Here is a 21,280-nt window from a genome sequence, read left to right on the forward strand (position 1 = left end):
ACGGGCCAGTGAGGGCCAGGCAGGTGCAGTGGGGCTTTGGGAATGGAGGTTTTGGGCGCCCAGGCTGACCTTGGTGATTGTCGTGTGCTGCAGATCTGGAGGACTCCCGAGATGGACAGCAGAAGGTGCTGGCTGCTCTGAGGCGAAACCCCACCCTGCTGAAGCAGTTCAGGCCAATCCTGGAGGACACCCTGGAAGAGAAACTGGAAAGCATGGGGATAGAGAGAGTAAGTGCCAGGGCCACTGTTGCAAGGGCTGCGGCCTACCATTTAGGTACACGGCGTTCTTCACCTGACAAATGCTGGATGGCTTTTAACGGTGTAGGCTTATTCATCTTACTTGTTCCAGTTGGGGTGTCTTTCATATCCGGGAACATAAGCCCACATGGCTTCTCCTCACCCCACGGCAGCAATGTGGTCTCTCTTCTCCACTTCTAATGGTTTCTTGGGGTGTCACCCTATGTCCTGACCTCTCTGTGCTCTCCATTCATTGGCTGCTTTCTTCTGTGTCCATTTCTTTCTTTCTTTTTAAAAAATTTTTATTTATTTATTTGAGAGATGGCGAGAGCAGGAACACAAGCAGGAGGAAAGGGCAGAGGGAGAGGGAGAAGCAGGCTTCCCTCGGAGCAGGGAGCCCGACATGGGGCTCGATCCCAGGACCCTGGGATCATGACCTGAGCTGAAGGCAGACGCTTAACCGACTGAGCCACCCAGGCGCCCCTTCTGTGTCCAATTCTGACAGGAATTTAATTGGCTTAGTCTGCCCTCTGGAAGGGTCCCCTGGGTGAATGTCCGTCCTCAGTGGCCCACGTGGCCACGCCACTCAGCGAGTGGCTGTGGGTGAAGCAGGCACTGAAAGCTACGTCTGGTACAAATAGTAGTTGAATGCCGTTGTTCCCCCATGCCCGTGTTCAACCAGAGCGTGCGTTTTTTCATTAAAGGCACCCATGAAATATATTATTAAATCGAAACGCTAATCTTTGGCCATTTTCAACTACTGTTCCATCTAACTATGGCCCTGTGTCAGACTTGATTAAAACATTTCTTTCTAACCTTGAATGAATCCTCACGGGCTCTGGGTGGATACCAAAAGCCGAAGCAACTTCTAGTAGGTCTCGGCAGGTTACCCAGCTTTTGTTTTTTGCAGTTGATTTTTCAAACATTGTTAGCAACGTGTGTAGCATAATGATAGTGCATGAGGTACAAAAAGGAGGAAGCCGTGGTCTCCATCCTCAGATGCAGGCAGTGGTGGAAAGGCAGTCCCCTCTGAGCCCTGTAAGCTGGGGTGTCGATGGAGTCGTGCGCAGCCCCTTTGCGTGTTTTGACGAGGCTCCCAGACCCTAAACCACCACACTTTCTGCAGCCGCTGCCCACCCTGCTCTGATGCTCACCGCATCCTCTCCCAGAGAGCACCCGGCGCTGGTCACAGTGACTCCCAGGCCAGCAGCAGGTACGACAGGCTTAGGGGAAGGAGAAGGGGGGCTTCTGTCTCCAAAGAGGAACTTCTGTTTTTTTTTTTTTTAGGATGCAAAGGGAATCCCCTTTCAAACCCTCAGACACCTTGAGTCCCTCCTGAGAGCCCAGCGGGAGCAGAAGGCACGGAGGTTTTCTGAATTTCTGAGTCTGAGGGAAAAGCTTGTCAAGGAAGCCACCAGCAGAGTGAAGGAGAGAGAGAGAAACAGGGCCCCGGCGTCCCAGCCAGACACCAAGGCTCCAGGTGAGCTGGTGAGAGGGCTTGCTTGGGGGCCGTGACTGGGAGGATCCAGCTGGTTTGCACACGAGGAGGGTGTACTGCTTGCCCCCAGCAGGGCATTACTTTCAAGGGCGAGTTGATAGCATCCTCACAGATGACTGAGTCCAAAAGTCCTCTGTTGGGGGAACCAGAATCTAGGCGTGGGCCCCAGAGTCACCCAGGGAAGTTGGAGGAGAGCCAGAGTTAGGGTCTGTGATCAGCCTTGAGTTTGCTGCCCCACTCAGAAGCTTAGCTCTGCACTGCTTTACTTGCTTTGACCACAAATTGGACTTTGCTCCAACAGAGAGTAGCCCACTCTGTTTCTGGCTCTGAAGTGGAGCATGTCAGTGCTGGGAGAAGGCCCAAGGCCTAAGAGCATTGGGGCTGCAGGTGGAGGCAAATATGAATCAAATGAAAACTCTGCTCCGGAGCTGCGGGAGGGCGTGAGAAGCTGGGCGAGTTCTGCCTGCTGACACATCCTCAGAGCGAGGACCGTGGTTCCTTGGGCCGGGTCACAGCCCCTGCTTTGCCCCTGGGGGTTGTGACAAGGACAGGCCTAGTGGTTCTTGGGGAGGATTCAAGCGTGTGGGTGAGGACCCTCCAGTCTCTGTCCTCAAGGAACTGAGAAAACAAGGGAACTTGTGTTCCTAGGTTTGAGAGCCCCCCATTTCTGGAGGATTCCCATATCCACTGGGCTGCTGAAATTAGGGGCTCTGGGGAAGGCTTCAGGGGGTCTGAAGCTGTTCGTGCGGGACGATGTTGCAGCTCCTTTCCCTCATATGTGGCCAGAGGGACATCGATTCTCTTATCTCCTCGTGTCCAGGCAGACCCAACCTGAACTCTTCCTGCTGAGGAATTTTCCAGAGTGTGGACCACATTCTCTGGGGGTATGAGAGATGATTTTAGTTGGTATAGGAAACAGTAATTTTAAAATCTGCTGAGGCTCACTGTGCCAAGGCTTGCCACCTCAGCTGGGAAGCCAGCCCGGACTAGGAGGTGTGTGGGGACCAAGCACAGGGGCGGGGTGGGGGGGGGGGCTGTGGGCTCAGAGGAGAGGGGCAGGGAGGCAGGGAAGAGAAACAAAAGCATCTTCTGAGGACAGGCTTCCAAAAGAGGAAAGGTACCTTGCTCCTCCAGGTGCCCCCTCCTGTCCAGCCCTTGTTCCTGTGGTCAGAAAGCCGGGAGTGAGAACCACCCCCTTGCCTAGCTCCCCTTCCCTGGTCCTGGGGCCCTGCCTTCCCCAGGGCATGTCTCGGAGGTGTGAGATGAGCACTGTTTTCACAGCATTTTGTAGACCTCTCTTTCCAGCTCTACGCCCACATGCTCGTTTTCTAGGTCCCATGAGTGCAGTGTGAATGCCCACCTCTGATCTCTGCCTCGATGGTGCCTCTTTTTGTTTTGGGGCAAAGCTGTGGGATGAAGCAAGGCCGTGAGTGGCAAGAGCCCTAGATTTGGGGGGGCCGATGACCTGGGTTTGCACTTACCACTTCCTTCCATGGAATTGTGGGCCCTGCTTGAGTCCCTGGATCTCCCGCAGCCTCTGTAAAGCAGGGAGAACGACACCGTCCTAAGGGCTCGGGGTTCGGTGGGTGCTGTAGGTAGAGGGCTCAGCTTGCTGTCTGTGTGCAGTAACTAGCTGCTGTTGTTACTCTCCCTCAGCCAGTTTGTCTGCCTTCCCCTTCCCTTCAGTCTGCCCTTCCTAGAAGATCCTCTTCTGTATAAAAGCGTTCTCTGAAAGCAGTGTATTTCAGACATTTTCTATCTTGAACTACAGTAAAAAACACAGTTTACACAGTCCACACATGTGAGAGTTTCATGGAACAGTACCTACTCTGATCCCCTGCAATGCACTTCTCTTCTCTTTCCATAAAAATATTGTTGATCCTGGACCCGGCCCCCCCCCCCCCCCAATGGGGCTTGATGCAATCGGAAGAGGGAGGCGCTGGGTCTGCCGGCCTGCCTTTAGCACTCCTGCCATGGAGAGTTCAGGAGGACAGTGGTGGCTGAGGATGGCCCATGTGGTCCTGTGGCGACCTCTGGTGGCAGGAGGGCCTTCCTGCAAGGCTGCCGGCACTCCCGCCGCTGCAGCCTGGGCGGGTAGAGAGGGTAGGTGCCCTTGGTGTGATCAGCCCCTAAAACTGCACCGGGAGGGTGAAGCTGCAGACAAGCTGGGCCCCTCTTCAGACCTGCCGACTGCCATGGGACTCCGGGGACGAGGACATGACCCTGGAACCCCAGCGGCTCTCCTGGTCTCTGGTAGAACTGTGGGGGGTCCCAGCCCCGGGTCTGGCCAGCAGCAGGACACCTGGGGTGGGGGCAAGGACTATACTGGCTGTGGCTGTTACCGTATAGAGTGACAGAGTGGCTTGTCCATGTCTAGTGTGCCGGCACCTCTCTCTACGTCTTCTTCAGGCTCGAGGGCCCAGATGGTCGTGCCCTGGAACTTATTCCTATCTGTGTTTCTAGTCAAAACCCAGCAGAACCCACTGGTCATCAAAGAGGCCCAGCCAAAGGCCAGGACCCTGCATGTGGCGTTGCCATCCAAGCCGGCAGAGCCACCCACGACGACTCTTCAGAGCCGCGGCAGCCATGGCCCTGGCCTGGCTCACGTGCCCACCCCTGCTCCACGTCCCAGAGCACATGGACCCTCTGGCACCCCTGCTGCCCCAGGGCCTGGGCTGAGGTGAGCCCCGGACTCTGCACTCCCACTGGGTCTGAGGCAGTGGCTCCCAGCCTCAGGCAGCCCTCGTGCGGGCCTCCCGCAGGCTTCTGCGGACAAGTGAGGGCCGGGGGCAGAAGTCAACAGACAGAAGCCAACCTCAGGTGGGGTCCCTCCCAAGCCCTCACGAAGAGACCCGGGTCCTTTGCTCCCAGCCAGGACAAACCTACCCTTTCCTTCCCCGTTTCTTCCTTAAGCCTTAGTTGCTGCACCGGAAGGGTTGGGTCCCCATCTTCTAACAGAGTTGCTGGGGTGGCTGCCATGCTCCAGGATGACTCCTGGCTGTCACCTGGGCCCAGGGAAGGAGCAGGGCTGGCTTGGGGCAAACCAAACACACTTGCAGGTGGGGAAGTTTGGCTTTTAAAGTGTTTCTGGTCCATAGAGGCCTCATTTCTTCCCCTCCGTGACAGTACACCCCCGTTCAGTTCTGAAGAGGACTTGGAGGAGGGACATTCGGTGCAGCAGACATCTCTCCAGCCCCCAAAAGGTCCTTCCAGGATGGGGCCCCGGCCAGAGGATGACTGGGACTGGTCTGACACCGAGAGCTCAGAGGGGAGTGCCCGGCCCCCTGACAAAGGCTCAGGTGGGCTGGCTTCCTCAGGTGAGTGATCTGGGACCACTGGGGCAGCCCTTCTCCAGCCCAGATTTCTCTAGTTCTGGAAATACCCTGTGATTTTCTTTGGGTTTTCTGATTTGGCAACTCATTGTGACTCGGAGAGAATGACCCTCCCTCCCATCGGATATTTTCCTGGGATCTCAGAGATATCAGAAGGAAGAATCTGAGGGAGGTTTATTTTGCCCCTTGTTTTGTCACATCAAATTGCTTAACTGTTGGAGGTTGGAGGAGCTCACTCGCTTGTTCTAAGCCTGCCAGTCCATCAGAATCCACCAGAACCAGGTACCGATAGCCGCCAGGTGGGGCGATAGGGTGGAAAGGTGTTGGAAGCAGGAGTCAGGGGTCCTCTGATACAGTTTGGGCTCTGTCACTTGCTACCTGCTTGTGCTTGAGTGAGGGTTTCGGTTCCTTCGCTGTAAAATGAGGTATCAGGACAAGACAATGAGGGGTGAGGAACATGGTGCCTGGTACATAGTGGCCCTTAGCAAACAATTCTTTTTTTTAAAGATTTTATTTATTTACTTATTTATTTGAGAGAGTGCACCCATGTGAACAGGGGGAGGGGCAGAGGGAGAGAGAATCTCCATGCTGAACACGGAGCCTGACTCAGGGCTTGATCTCATAATCCTGAGATCACAACCTGAGCCTAAATCAAGAGTTGGACGCTTAACTGACTGAGCCACCCAGGTGCCCCTTAACAAGCAATTCTTGAATGAATCAATGAACCAAGGGCTGTTGTAACCCCAGACATCTGCTCAGGCCCTCAGACATTTGAATCCTAAGGGGCGGTGGTTAGCTCCCTGCTTCCTGGCCGTTGCTGAGGCCTGGACATCCACCGTGGTTTAGCATGTCACCAGGAGTCTGTTGACAGTCTATGTCCCTGCTTAGCCCCCTACCTGCATGGAGCTTGCAGAAAGCCTGTCTGGCCCTCGGTCCCTCTGTGATAATTTGTATTTATGATATTTCTTCTCAATGAAGATGTTGAAGGAGGCCGTGTTTGCATGTTAGTCTTGCTTTTCATATACCAACTGAGCAGAGGTTCTGCCTCTGCCTCCCATTAAGGGGGAAGAACAGCTTCCTAAGCCTCTGTCCGTAGCCATGTCGTTAAGTGAAGTTATATTTTTAGGATGGTCAAAGGCTCTTTTCACTGGCACACGTTGGCCCGGGCCTTCTCTCTGTCCTTGCTCCTCTTCTTTGCAGCTGCCCTTCCTTCTTCCTCCTGACCCTTCTCCACACTCCCTCTACCCACACCAGAGCCTGGTCATGACCTACAAAGATGAGGCATTCATCCTCTGGAATTTTCCCTCTGGTTGCCTTCCAGGAACACTGGTGCAGTCACTGGTCAAAAACCTTGAGAAGCAGCTAGAGACTCCAGTGAAGAAGCCTGCTGGAGGGGTCAGTCTGTTCTTAATGCCCAGCGCTGGGCTGCAGAGGGCTGCCGTGCCAGGAAGGAAGCCTCAGGTAGGGTGTAAGACTCTTGGAGGTTGCTCCACCATTTTCAGTGGAGCCAACTCCAGGTGTTGGGGCCCTGGGGTGGGGTCTAGTGAGTGTCAGCCTTGGCCCTAGTGGGATACTGTGGGTGACCTCACTGTCTCTTCTGCCCCTGCACAGGGGGACGGATGGCCACTTCTTGTTTGTATCCTTGTTGATGTTAAAAAGCCTTTTGGTTCATCATACAAGCAGCTGCTCAGTAGGTCGTTTTCTCCTGGTCACTCATGCTCCCATTTCCCGCCTCTGACGGAGCCTGGACCTGGTTCTGTGCCTGGCTGCTTGCAGTAGCTACTCTCTTCTGGCTCTGCTTCATCCCACCATGGGCCCCGTCCCCTTCCTTCACTCCGCTCCAGACCCCAACTCCAGGCTGTGTGCACCTGAGGGTGGGGTGTTGGAGTGGCATCCCACAGCACATCAGACTAGGCGACAGCATATAATGGGAATATTTAGATACCTTTGTTCTAAATATTCAGGGCATTCCTCATCACTAAGAATGTCTTGGTGGCCTTGCCTCTCTGAGGCTCTAGCTGCCATCAGACTTAGAGCTCAGAGACTCAGCCTCGGCGACCATTACCAGTAGGACCCCCTTCTCACTGCCTCCGGCCAGGAAACAACTCCCGCATGCCCATTACTTGCTTAGGCAGAAACGTTCGGAGCTCTCGTTACTTCACATTCGTGTCTCACCTTTCTCAGTTGAAAAGGCGCCTCCTGGGATGACCAGGAATATTTTTGGGATGACCAAAAAATAGGCACTTTTTGGTTCTTACGAGAACATACTCTTATTACATAATGTGTTCGGTTTCTTATGCAGCCTGTGTGTGTTTGTGAGTAGTGAGTCCAAATGATTAAAAAAGTGTTTGTCCCTTCTCCTATATTGGGAAAGCGTGCCAGTATCCCAGAAGCAGGTTGAGGCACTGCTTGGAGCCTGCTGCCCTGGGCCCTGGGGTGGTTCTGGCTGCTTGGCCTTGCACTCTGGGAGAAAATGTATAGGATGTTCCTATCAAAGCCCAGATGGCCCTCAGTGCCAGGAGGGCACAGAGCTCTGGAGTGGGGACTGTGGTGCAGGGCTTGCCTGGGCCCTTGGCTCTGGGCTCTCCCGTTGGCTGCAGCCCAGCCACTTTCCAGGCTGAGAGTCCCTGGTGCTCTGGAGCTCCTCTGCCACTCCTCGAGTCAGGGTGTTTACCAGGCCCCAGAGAAGCTGTCTGGGGGGGCGGGAGGTGCTCGTTAGCCCGGGCTGCATTCAGCTCAGGAATGCAGAAAAGTCAACGCTCTGGCCTTTGACTCCAGTTCCTAACGGCTGACTCCAGCTCCATCAGTGTGGGGAAATAAAAATCTGGACAAAGTTTAAATTACAAGAGCAACCTGATTTGCCGTAAGCCTTTTCAAAGAGCTTGCCTTGGTTTGGCCTTTGGGATTTCAGGAGCATTTAAAATCACTCTGACCCTGGGTCTCTGAATCAGGTCTTCAAAGACAGGGAAATGGGAAAAAACAGGAGAAGGAGTGTGTCCCTCCTGCTTCCAAACCTGCATTTCGCCCCCATGTCTGTCCTGCATTTTCATCCTCCCTTGTCAGAATGTATCTTCTTCTCCCCCTTCCCTCCCTGCAGCTTTCTGATGATGAGAGTGACTTGGAGATCTCTTCCTTGGAGGATCTCCCCCAGGACCTGGGCCAGAGAGAAAAACCAAAGCCTCTGTCTCGCTCAAAGCCGCCGGAGAAGTTTGGCACCACTCCGTGGAGCCCTGGCCGATCCAGGGTCACTGGTTGGTGATCCTGCCCCAGAGCCTGGCTGAGGCCAGCTCAGGGCTCCCCGAACAGAGGAGGCTGCTGGGCCTCTTGTCTTGGCCAGTAACCAAGAGATCTTCTCCTTTGGAGAGAAGCAGAGCGGAAGGTGGATATAATTTCTTCTGCCTGTGAGGGGTCCTGCTCCAGAGTGCCAGGAGTGCCTGGCTGGGTGCTCCTGGGTCCCAAGGCTTGAGAAAGGGTTATAATGAGCAGTTTCCGTTTCCACCTCCATGTTCACTCCAGCCTGAAGGAACCCCTTGATCTTTATTCACTGGCATTTTGTAAATCTGTAGGAACAGTGTGTAGACGAGTCTTTACCTTGCATGGTGTCTTTTTGGGGACACATGCCTCAGTCAGTCATTCAGTGATTCTCCAAAGTCATTTACTGAGTGCTTGCTCTGCACCAGGTCCTCCTCTCCTTGCCGAATCGGGGTGCTGGCAGAGGTGACGGGGGCGGAAGTACAGGGTAGTAATCTAGTGACAGAGATTAGGGTGCTATGGGAGCATAGCATGGGCCACCCAGTGCAGTCAGGGGTGATCCTGGAGAGAGTCTCAGAGCTGATGTCTGGTTGTGCTTGCTCAGGGGCAGGAGGGAGGGAGAGCCACCTAGCTGGGGCCTCGTGCTCAAAGGACCACAAATTTAGTTTTTGATATTATCTCCAAAATTAGGTTATATATGCAACCACTGTATTTTTTTTAATATGAAAAGCTTAATTTATTATATGTGAATATTTAAATATAGCACAATGGTTATAACTCGTGTGTATTCATTATTTTTGGAGCGTCAGCAGGGGCACAGTGGGGTGAAGCGAGTGCACCTCTGTTGTGTCAGGTGAGGTCCACTGGGACGCAGTTGCCAAGATGGAGTTAGGAGTGCCAGAGGTTTGTTGGGCTGAAGGCGGAGGAAGCAGGATCGGCAGGGAGAGCCCTCAGAGAGCGGTGCAGGTCCCACCACTGGGAGCGGAGAGGGAGCCCCCAGATTGCCTGGCAGGGCTGACATCTCTGTCAGCCCAGTGGGGGCTGTGGAGCGCAGAGTCCCCCTGTTGGGGAGAAAGGGCCGGGCTCTAGTGCCCCCACCCTGTCAGCCTACTTTATTCCTCAGAGTCGAACAGCAGTTTCTTGCCTGAAAGGAGGCCCAGCCTTGGGCCTCCAAGCTTCACACACAGAGGAACCCAGGTCCATCTGCCCGTTTGTTGTGCAGCAAAGACAATGACTGAGACTTCGAGGATGCAGCAAGGACAGGGCTTAACAGGGAGACAGGAGGGCAAGCCTCAAAGCCCTCTTCGCAGGAGGAGGGTCAGGGAAATGTAAAGGCAAACTGGAAGAGGGCAGGTAAGAAGTTGCCGCTGTACTTACTAGTCTGCTGCTGCAATGGGTCCCCTCTGGTCACAGGTTTCAGGAATACTGTGATAAATGCACGTCCCCAACACCCAGCCTCAGCCATTAGGAACTCAGCTCACCCCCCGTCTTGCTCCAGCTCTCTCCCCCCCACCCGGGGTCTCTTGCCCTCCCCAGCCCTCCGTCCAGGCTTCTTTTGACCTCTGGGTCCTGACACCTTGCCAGGCCCAGTTCTGGTGGGAGGAACCAAGGGAAGCAAGGGAGGAAAGGCACTGCAGAGGGCAAAGGGTATCTGGGGGTGGGGCGAGGGGGGAGGCTTGGGGGACCGTGGTACCAGGCTGTTCAGTGAGGCCAGAGCACAGCTTATGAAGGGTATGATGTGGGACTTGGGGCTGGTGCAGCCCTGGCCGGCTGGGGGGTAAATTCCCTTTGTGTTTCTCACACCTTTGAACAGCTGAGGACCTGTGTAGCGATGATCCCGGTGAGTGTGTGAGGAGGGGAAGGGGCAGTGAGTGGGAAGTGTGGTGGGTTCACCCCCCTCCCAGGATTCTCCCAACAAAGTCCTGGTTTTAGGATTCCCTTTTTCATTTTCATATCAATTATTTATATTTCTCCTTGTACAAATTGCCCGATAATACTTATTCTTAGTATTTTTTTTTTTCCTGTTGATGTGATTAACTTTTCCTTTTTGTTGTATACCACAGAAACTATTTGGGCCGTATTGGGGGTATCTTTTGAATACTTCTAGGTAGAATGTCCCATTCCTCACAACCCTGAGATCAAGACCTCAGTTGAAATCAAGAGTTGGACGCTTAACTGACTGAGACGCCCAGGCGCTCCATAATTAGTTGTATCTTCTGAAGTAACTTCAAAAATGTGTTTAACTTAGAGGCACCTGGCTGGCTCAGTCAGAAGAGCATGTGATTCTTGATCTCAGGGTCATGAGTTTGAGCCCATAGAGCTTACCTAAAAAAATGGGCTTAGAGTTTACTTAAAAAAAAAAAAAAAAAGAGTTTAACTTAGACACATTGGGATGATGTTGATTGGAAGTTAGTAATAAGTTTATGGTTACAACCTGAAACCAACCAAAAATATAAACCCACAATTTAGGGAGTAAAAGATGCTTTGGGCTCATGGCTGGAACTTGGTAGTAGTATATAACCGAGATGAAGATTAAGACCATTTTCAGCTTTGGAAAGTCTAACGTGAAATAACCTAAGTTGATTTACATACTATAATCAAACTCTAAGTTTATAGGGAATTCAAATAAAGCAACCTCTAAAGTTGACAGAACCTCAAGTGGGATTCTGTACTTTTTTTCTCTTCCCTTTGCCCCCCACGCCTGCTGCCAGTTTCTGAGGGGAGTTATAAAGATCCATCAAGTCCTTTCTAGATTTAGGAGGAAAGAACTGGAAGGAATCACCGTATACCTGCATGGCCTGCTCTATGTCTGTTTTCGTGCCTGTTACAAACGGCTACAAGCCTGTCTTCCTGCTGGAGATAATGCTGCAGGCTCCACCTTTAGAATAACAGGCAGAAAATAGAGCTGCTAGGGACTAACACTTGCTAAGTTCTATAGGGAGGAAGATGCGTTGCTGACCCTTGGATCACTTGAATGTGCAGGGAGCAGACACTTGCCATCTGATATGCTGAGCTGGGCCAGTTCCAAGTCCGTTCCTGTGCCATGAGTATCTTTATACGTTGTTCTACCTAATGACAAAAGAAGACAGTGGAAGTAACCTAAGCAAGGAACCAGAGAGAAAAGTATTTCCAAGGGGCACAGGGGACTTAAAATAAAGGTGAGAGGGTGGTGGGTAGAAGGACCCAATCCAGGGCGAGATAATGATCTGAATTGTCCTGTCACTGCCAATAGCTGGTCATTGGTGGGTTCTTGTAGAAGCTGAAGCTGCATTTCATACTCCACAGAGTCCATCAGCGGACTGGATCACATGGGTTGGTCTCAAGGAACAGAGAGCCACCTATTGCTCACTGATTCCACGATTCTGACCACAGCTGACCTTACAGAGGAGATCAGTGAGAACTCGAGCCTAAGACCTGGTCACTAAGGTCTCTTAGCCTCCCTAAGGCTCAACAGCCTTTTCTCTGCATTGATTCAGCAGAGTAGCCACACAAAAAAAGTGCTTCGTGTTCCCTGACCCAAAGTGATATGTTGGCTCAAAGCTTCAGTTATATTTTGTGCAGGATCAGCCAACTGGTGCCTACCACACGGTGGCACTGTGGGCCACAAAGCCATGGCTACGCACAGACTAAATGGTATGGGGACTTCTCTACAAGAGATAACCAGGGTTCTTCCAGCCCACACCACCTCTCCGGGACAGGTGGGCAGGACGTCGCAAACTGTCTCATTCAGCCAGGCAACTCCCCTGTGATTAAAAAAAGCCAAAACCAAAAAGCAAAACCTTTAAAGATAGGATAGAGAACAAGGACTTGTTTCGCTTTCCTGCTTACCTTGGTGTTGGCAAGGCCTACCTGAGAGTCTTGCGTAGAAAGAGCAATCAGCAGTGCTCTCAAGGAGTCTCACTGTTAGGAGGTGTTCCCCATCCTGGGAATAGCCAACATGCATGGCAATCCCGCACTGAGAAATCCTTCTGATCTTGTTGCTTCCTCAGCTGCTGTACTATTTCTCTCATTTTGTTTATAGACACATCTAATTGATTTGTCTATACCTGCTGTTTCCTGTTCCTTGGTCCATCAATTTCTTAGATGTACCCCGTTATAACTGAATCTCAGCTTTGGCTGACATGCCCTTGAGTTGCTCTTGAACTGTCCCATCAGCGCAGATATATACCACCAGCACCACCGGCTCCTGCACCACCACCACCTCCACAACGACCACTTCCATCCACAGCCACCACCACCATGCATCTGTTCATGTAATTCTGGGGGTCGTTGCCCATTTGGGAACGCAGCTTCTCTTGTAGACTGAGCGGAAAGAACCTGAAGAAGGGAGCCCGGAACCCTGATTCGAATCCTGACAGCCGCAAACAGGTTTGGTGGCCTTGGGAAAGTCATGTAACCTTTTGACTTCTCACCTGGAGAGCGAGGAGGTTGGCAGAGGCCATCTCCTAGACGTATGGTATTCTAGAATCCCATGAAAGCCTTAGGCTTTAGAAATTCTCTTTTACCTTTAAAAAGGTTAGTCAATTTACTAATTATAACCTGAAAGTCCTTTTGATATTTAAAAAATCCTCTTGCTTTCTCTTTGTTCTTTGAAAATTTAGAGCTGCCTCATTTCATAATGCCTCAAGCCTATATTTATAATCAGCCTCTATTTCATGGTTCTGAGCTGTTTTTCACATAATTGTCTTTTTTTTTTTTTTTTTTTTGCTTTAGAATTAGTTCTTTTGTGGTTAATGTATAGCAGAAACAAAACGACTTTTGAAAAGCCCTTTAGGGATTACGGGGTCAGGGCTGTATCACTAGGGGCCCACATGGCTGTGGGAGAGAACTGGGTCTCAGGAGGGGAAGGAGGCCCATTCTGGGCAGAGAAGCAGTTAGTTCTGCTTTGGTGAGACAGTCATTTCAGGGTGGCCTGGAGGAAGTCATAAAATGGTAGTCTGGACTCCATAGAGGAGGGGATGAAGCGCATCTGTGGGACAAGTGGGGCGGCAGGGCACAGGGAGGGGGAAGCTGAGGGAGGGTGCAGGCAGAGGTTCTGTTTTTATGTGGAGTCTCCTGGGCACTCCAGGAAGGAGCATGACCCTACTTAAGACCCCCAGATAAACAGATCGAAATACATTTGTGTTTCACATGTGAATTCTGAGAAATCTGAAAAGGTTAGGGAGGGTACTGTGGCAAAAGATGGAATTTCCTATTGGTCAAAGGTAGAGGAGCTTGGAGCCCCAATATTGGAATGTGACTCTATGTAAATGATCACAGAATTTTTACTCATCAGCACCTAGGGCCTAGGTGGCAAATATACTTGGATTTAATCGCCCATAAACTTATATGTTTTCCTCATTCCAGAGTATGGATTCAGGCATTCTCAATACATTCTTTAGTCATATAGGGGGCCGCCAGTTCCCATAATGATGGGGGTTAGGGGTGACAGTCTGATGGGGCGATAAGGCACGAGAAGACCTGTCCTGAAGTTGCATGGGTTTAGGGATGCACTATACTTTTATGCTGTTGCCATTAGAGTAAGTGAAAATGGAAAATAAAAAGATTTCACTCTCATTCTTAAAAGATAGACTATTTAGGTATAGAATACTAGGATGATAATTGCTTTCCGTCATTACATTAAAGACACGATTCCACTGTGTTCTGGAAAAGCCTGTCATCACTCCAAATGCTGTTGCTTTGTAGTCAATCTGTCTTTTTCTTGATTTAAGTTTAAGTTGTTCTTTTAATCTCTGCAGTTCTGTAAAAATCACAGTGTTTGTAGGTATGGATTGGTTTGTTTTTGTCTATCCTTACTGGGATACAGGGTGATTTTAAGTTGGAAGACTCATACCTTTTAAAAACATTTCTAAAAATGGAAGTATGCTAAATATAAAGATAAATGAGATAATTAACTGGATTTTATAGAAGCAGATCTGGGATTTTTTTTCTGTATATGGTGGGCCTATTCCCTCTACAAACAAATAATAGTAGTTTACACTGATTGAGCATTTACTGTACAAATAGTATGTCAATGAGAGGTACTTATACAAATAGCATGTCAGTGAGAGGAACTATTATTCCCCCATTTTACAGAGCAGAGTACTGAGGTTCAGATAGGTTCAAGGTCACATGACTATAAATGATAGAGGTGGGGTTTGAGCCCAGGGTAATTGGCTTTAGAAACTACTGTTCTTAATTACTTAATTAATTACTTACTTAATTTCATTTCCTCCTGACATTAGCCTAAAGTGTTCAAACCTTTAATTTTGCTCCATTTTCTATTTTACAATTTATTTTTATTATATTTGGGGAGGCTTTTGGGGGGCTAATAGTATTTGAAGGGGACAAAAGCCTCCACTCATCACCAGGTTCTCCTGTCTTCAGGTTTGAATGCACTTTCCCAAGCAGGCTTCTGCCCAGCTCTTCCCCACAAACCCCATTCCCCTGCCTCCGAAAGACACATCCCTGACTAGGCAGCCTCCAGGGGGTTCATGGCCTTGGGCAAATATTTTTCATGGGGCTATCTGTATAAACAATTTGATTAAAACAAAGAATTACAAAACTCAGGGTCTCATGTGTGATATAGTGATTTATTGAGGGCAGCATAGACAAATCGGTAGAGAAGAGGTACTTACGGATTTGTTTCTTGTCCAGTCAGTGCGTGTGAAGACCCTTGGTAGTGTCCTGGCACCATCTTTTCCTGTTCTTTCTTGTCAAATGCACCGTTCCTGGCTAACTTCATATCCCTCACCATGAGGAAATGTAGCAACACTGTTATTACTCCCAAAGCTGTGGCTGTGTGTATTCAAACAATACAGATCTACTGGTCTCTGCAATTCCCTGATACCTGTTATTTAATGCTGGTCCCATGATTACTTACAATCATGCCACCTGTGAATACTGCCTTCCAATGACTGTCTCAAATGTTGTTGCAGTGCTTCATTGTTGATGAGCGCAAATATAAATCTTGCCCAGTGTATACAGGAAAATCAGAATGGTAATTTTCTGGTCTTATTAAATTTACTGTTTAGAATTTTATAACACAAATGTAGAATAACACATCTTCTGACCATGTCTTCTCTTGAAGTTGTTAGACCTTAATCACTGCCTTTCTAGAATGTGATCCCTTTCAACGTTGACCACATCCTTACTTTCCACAGACAGTTGCCTGCAGTGAGGATAGGCAAGGGGCCCGTGGGTGGAGGGAGAAGAGCAAGGTGTGTCCGTTATGTAAGGCATGTCCCTGTGTTCTCTACCACGGTGTAAGACTGACCCAGGAGAGCAGGATGTCACCACATCAGCTGGAGGTAAGGGAGGACATCAACTGAAAGAGCCCATTTGTGTTGCTGAGCAACGGTCTTGAAACACCTCAGAGGGTACAGGAGAGAACACCCCCAGAGGACTCCCGGACACAGGGCATGGAGCCTGTGAGCACTTGGAGGACTGTCCTGGGTACCAGCAGTGAGGGACACACAGGATAAATGACAGTCGCTGCTCTCTGAAGTTGTCAGCCTGCGGCAACCCATGGAAGGGTTGACACCTGGGCCCGTTCATGTGGCAATGACTTTTGGTAGCTCGGAACCCTGAACTTCCTCTGTGAAAAATGTGTCACCCCAAATTAACATGTTGGTAGCATTTTCGGAGCCCAATTTTGCATGCTCCCACAGGGAAACACTGCACCAACGAGTAAGAGTTTGTGACTGCCTGGCTGCCACAAGTCCCAGAGCTCCTTTGGACGTCTGATTGACCCCTCATTCAGGGCAGAGAGTCAGTGAGCACTGAGAAGGGGAGAAACAGGGACTGAGTTCTCTGCACCCTCGTCTGGGCTTGAGGAGCTCTTTCAGATGGCACTGCTGCCCCAGCCGTCTGGGCCCTGGGGGGGGACTGAAAATTCCAAGGAAGACATGTAAAAGAGTAGAGCCCCTTGAGGCCTGGGCTGCTTGCCTGCCTGCGTCCAAGTGATGTAACTGCTCCTGCCCTTCTCCTCATTAGATGACCACACTGCCATTCGGAGGGGCAAATGAGAGCCCTAGCCCCTGCACGCTGGGCCCAGGAAGTGAGGCTGTGTGCGGTGCGCTCAGGCTTGATGGGTGATGATGGGTGGGAGTCCTTCAAGTTCAGTCTCCTGTTTTGATATGATCACCTCTTTTACCACTTGATCCATTAAAGTAAGTACTGTTCTGAAGGCATTTTGTTCTTGACCCTGCAGTCTGAACCCATAACGGAGAAAAGACGTTTCTTCCATCTGCAGAAGTCTGTCTTAACTTTGGCCTTAATGGGTCTCTATGACTGGGTGGAGGAACTTCTCTTTCTTGCTTCACTTGGAAATCTTTCATTACATGTTTGTTCTTTTTTGTTTGTTTGTTTGTTCTTTCCTTACCTCAGTTCTCCTGCCTTGGATAAGCTTTTTCAAATCTGGAGATACCCTCTAGTGAGTGTGAAGTCTGTATATGTGGTGTTTGGGGGCTGCTATAGTTGTTTTGTTTTTTGCCAATTATTCCTGTGACATAAAACGTATTTTTGTTTGGGTGTTTTTCATGTTATAGTAGGTACTAGATTCCTGATTTAACAGAGGAGGAAATGGATGTTCTCAGGGACCAGAACGTACCAGGGTCCCACAGCAAGGATTCCCACCCTGGCACTTACAGCCTGGGGTCCACACACTGGGATCACCCCCTGGGGTCGCAACACTGAATCCACACCCTAGGATCCCATACTGAGGCCACACCTTGGGACTCACACCTTGGGATTATACTGAAGGGGTGCAGGATGAGATATCCCAAAATGTGCTACTTTGGCATAAAGATTATTTTGAGTTAAAAGTAATAAAAACCCAGCAGATGCCAGAAATGCGCTCTGCCTCCCTCATAACTGACTAAACTTAATACATTGGAAGGAGAGCCTGCTACTGGAAGAGAAGTATTGACCGAGACCTTCTTTACAGAAGGAGCTCATCTACATGATAGAACAATCCTGTTTTTTCCAAACATCTTCTTTCACCTTCTTGCTAATGAGTTTTTTCCCCTTTGTGTCCTTAGGCCTCTCCTTAGCTCGTATAAGCTTCATGTTCTCTCATTGTCTCGAGAATTTCATGTCTGTGTGGATTTTTCCATATGTGTGCTATTAAATTTGACTTTCTGCTGCCAATATGTCTCATGTCAATTTGATTCTAAGTCCAGCTAGGAGTATAGGGCAGACGAAAGTCTTCCTCCCTGACAATGCTATGGTATCACACCAGGGCATCCACACCCTGGGATCACATCCTGGAATCACACCCTGGGATCTACACCCTGGGGTCATACCCTGGGATCATACCTTGGGATCACACACTAGAATCCACACCTGGGATCATATCCTGGGATCACACCCTAGGATCCACCCCCTGGGATCATGTCCTGGGATCACACTTTGGGATCCACACCCTGGGATCACACCCTGGGTCCACACCCTGAGATCCATACCCTGGGATCATACCCTGGGATCACATCCTGGGATCACATCCTGGTAAGTCTGGTTCTCCTCACATGCTTCTCTAGCCCATAAGTGAGTGGTGCTGCTACAAGGTTCTGAACCCCCCAGGAAACTAAGGTACATCTTCCTGGGGTTTCAATTTTATTTGAAAATGAGGGGCTAAAGGTTGAGCATTTTAACTGGTAAATAACTTTAACCCTGGTTAAAAAGATAAAAAACAAGCCCAAATTGAAATCATTTGCCCGCCACAATAGCAAACCAAGACTTAGTTACAGTTTTGACCTATCCCAGGAATGTGACATACATACATTTATTTATTTATTTATTTATTTAGCACATGAGAGAGTTGGAGTGGGGTTGTGGGAGAGGGGCAGAGGGAGAGGGAGAGAGAGAATCTTAAGCCTACTCCACTGCCAGCGCAGAGCCTGACACAGGGCTAGATCTCATGACCCTGAGATCATGATATGAGCCGAAATCAAGAGTCAGACACTTAACCGACTGAGCCACCTAGGTGCCCCAAGGACTGTGACCTATTAAAAGTCAACCTGAAATGTCCTGATCAGCACTAGTGAGATAATCTATATGATAAAAACCCTGTAGTTCTACCCCCCCCCCACCCAACCCCGAACCACCCCTCCCAAAAAAAGGTCTGGCCTAAAACAATCCTTTCTTTTCTTTTGCTAATAACTTCTTGCCCCACCCTCCTTCCTATAAAAACCTTCCATTTTGTACAGCTCCTAGGAGCGTCTCTCTACTTGCTAGATGGGATGCTGCCCGATTCATGAATTGCTTAGTAAAATCAATTAGATTACAAACTTACTTGGTCGGATTTTGTTTTTTAACCCCCTTCAAAAGCCCCAGCGAGCAGAGGTGTTCTGCGGAGTGGAAGGCAACAAGCACGAGAGAGTCCCTACTTAGAGCCATGCACTTGAGTCCAGGCCCTTCAGGCCTCCCAGGGACAAGTTTCCCAAGGTTGTTTCCCTTGCTTTTGTTTTAATGTGTTTTTTATTATTATGGAGATTTAATTTATATAACATAAACGTGATCACTTTAAAATGCACAATTCTGTAGTTTATGGTATATTCACAGTGTTGTGCAGCTACCCCCACCATTACTCTATTTTTAAGGGGTTCTTTGCTGAAAAAGTTTGGGAAGTGCTGCCTGCCTATGCCACTGCCTCCAAAGTAGAATTTGCAGCATCGGTGACAGGAGATAAGAAAACAATTTTATTGGGGGGGGGTGCTTGGGGTGTCATGGGGATGCGTCTTCAATTTCTCTCAAGTCCTTCTCAGGCAACGATCCTTCGTTACTTGGGAAGGCAGCCCGTTCCTTGAGGGTTCATGCTGCACCATGGATGGATTATCTCTAGAAGAAACAAGGATGGAGTCTTCCTGCCATAGAAATTACTGAGTCACAAAGGACTAAGCAGCTTAGAAGCTGTGGGGACTCCTGAGAGAATAGAAGGGGGTGGACTTGCTTTCGATCAGGTTTCAATGTAAAGACAGGTGTCCTGTCAATTCCCTCATTCAAGGACACATTTGTCGTGGCATTAACAAACAAAGTCAGCTCCCCTGCAGAGACCGTCGAAAGCCTGATCTGGTGTGCATTTGTGCCTTTCTGTAAAGTTGGGCTGTGGGATTCCAGGTGGTTTAGATAATGGCCTTTCTCTCACTGCGCAGATGCTGTGGCGACTCCAGGGAGCCAGACCTGGTGGCTCTATTGCTTATCACTTTTCATGCAAAATTACGAGCAGGCTCAACAATGGTGAGTCCTCTTGTCATTCCTGGCCAAGGAGGACTTGGGAGGAGGAAAGCAAGTCTTCAAACTTGCCTCTGACTTGGGATTTTCTCTTCTTGCAGACTCTCCTGAGATTCTTGAGACAACCGTATACTTTCTCAAAGCCATATAACAAAATCTTGTTAACTTTGATCCTAGATTTCATAATTTGGACCCAACCTAAGCTCTGAGAATTCAGTGTGTTGGAAAATGGCTCCTGCCTCTTTGAGAAATGGTAATTTACATGGATGTGAATAACAATAGCTATTCTTTATAGACTGCCAGGCACAAAGTGCTTTACACATATCATCTTTAATCCTTGCAACAACCCTACGAGGTAGGTATTAGCCTGTGTTGACTGGGCTGCTCAGGCTAAGAGTGGTTAATAACTGGCCCACTTTCACACAGCTTGCTAGGAAGTACTCTGACTCCAAATTTCCCACAACCCCTCCTCCCACTTTCCTATGAACCATACTTCTAATCTGGTCTTATGTCATGGTACATTGAAACACCATGGGCTTTGAGTCAGACAGACAGGATTCAAATCTCAGCTCCAGTAATCATCAGCTGAGTGAGTCTGCAAGTCATGTAACCTCCCTGAGCCTCAGTTTCTTCGGCCGTGTTTGTGATAATGATGCTTTGGGAGGTTGTTATGGAAATGAAATGAGCTGAAACACTTCGACATCCCCAACAAGGTATTGGCACATTGCATAGCACAGCAGGATCTCAACAAATGATACTTTCTCTTTCTTCTTTATTCATCTCTGTACCTGCCATGGCCCCTGGTACAAAGTAGGTACTCAAGAAATATTTGTGGAAGTAAATTCAAAGGATTCTGCATGGCCTTGCTTCCCAGGGACATTATGAAGTTGGACCCTCTCCAAAAGCTCCCTGAAAGAACAAAAGAAGTTTTGAAGCATGTCAAATCTACGCATGGTTAAAATCTTTAGCACGAAGCAGGAAAACAAGAATAATCCTAAAAACAACAATAGTACTAAGATTCTGAAGTGAAATTCACTAGGTGGAGTGCTGTTGCTTTTCAAGAAATAGCAATAGTTGAGGATTGTTAAGTGGTCTGAAGCATAAGGGACAATAAATGTGATGAGCATGGCTCTTGGGTTTGGTGGATTGTTCAACAAGGACTGGATTGGCTGGAGACAGTGCACTTTTATAAGTATACCCTTGCTTAAGAGGAGATAAAAAAATAAATACAAGATTTTTGAATGCATAACACAGGATGTTGAAAGAAGCACATCTCACTGTGATGCAGGGAACAGTTGGCTGAGTTCCATCTCAGAGGGATTCAGGAGGGTGCGTGTGTGGCATGTGTGCTGCCATTTCCCAGCCACTTCCATGACAGACATTGCTCATTGATCATGACATTCTCTCATGCCTGAGTCCTTCTAACCACAGTTCATTGGAATCAGTCTGAGTTGGCATTTAAGATCCGACCATTTATTGTCCTTGGCTCCAAACAAGGAGACTTAATGCCAGCTTAGTACTCAAGATTCAGAGACCACTCCTCCTTCCTGGGAAACTTCAGTCCTGTCTCCTGATACAGCCAGGTCATGGTACCAAAGCTACTAGTAGCTCTCAAAGTATGTCATGGAGATTTAGTGAAGTAGTTGTCACTATTTTTCACTTCTTTTTGTAGTGCACTTGCCCTAGAATTCAGATACAACTCTCTGCACAGTAGATTAGAGGACAATCAAAATGAAACCATCGGACTGCAT

The 21,280-nt window shown here is 49.1% G+C and overlaps 1 protein-coding gene across 3 annotated transcripts in view; it reads left to right on the forward strand.

Annotated features, from left to right (window-relative positions):
• The window catches only part of DZIP1L (DAZ interacting zinc finger protein 1 like), a 41,223-nt gene extending 32,128 nt beyond the window's left edge, over positions 1-9,095 (forward strand). For all 3 annotated transcript variants that reach the window (XM_078071458.1, XM_078071466.1, XM_078071470.1), the window contains 6 exons: positions 94-227; positions 1,524-1,716; positions 4,198-4,414; positions 4,861-5,051; positions 6,388-6,527; positions 8,164-9,095. In XM_078071458.1, coding sequence (XP_077927584.1) covers positions 94-227; positions 1,524-1,716; positions 4,198-4,414; positions 4,861-5,051; positions 6,388-6,527; positions 8,164-8,325 — 1,037 coding nt within the window. In that variant the 3' untranslated portion in view covers positions 8,326-9,095. The remainder of the gene's footprint in view (positions 1-93; positions 228-1,523; positions 1,717-4,197; positions 4,415-4,860; positions 5,052-6,387; positions 6,528-8,163) is intronic.
• Positions 9,096-21,280: the final 12,185 nt, after the last annotated feature.

This window comes from Halichoerus grypus, chromosome 1, assembly GCF_964656455.1.
Source record: "Halichoerus grypus chromosome 1, mHalGry1.hap1.1, whole genome shotgun sequence".
Taxonomy (NCBI): domain Eukaryota; kingdom Metazoa; phylum Chordata; class Mammalia; order Carnivora; family Phocidae; genus Halichoerus; species Halichoerus grypus.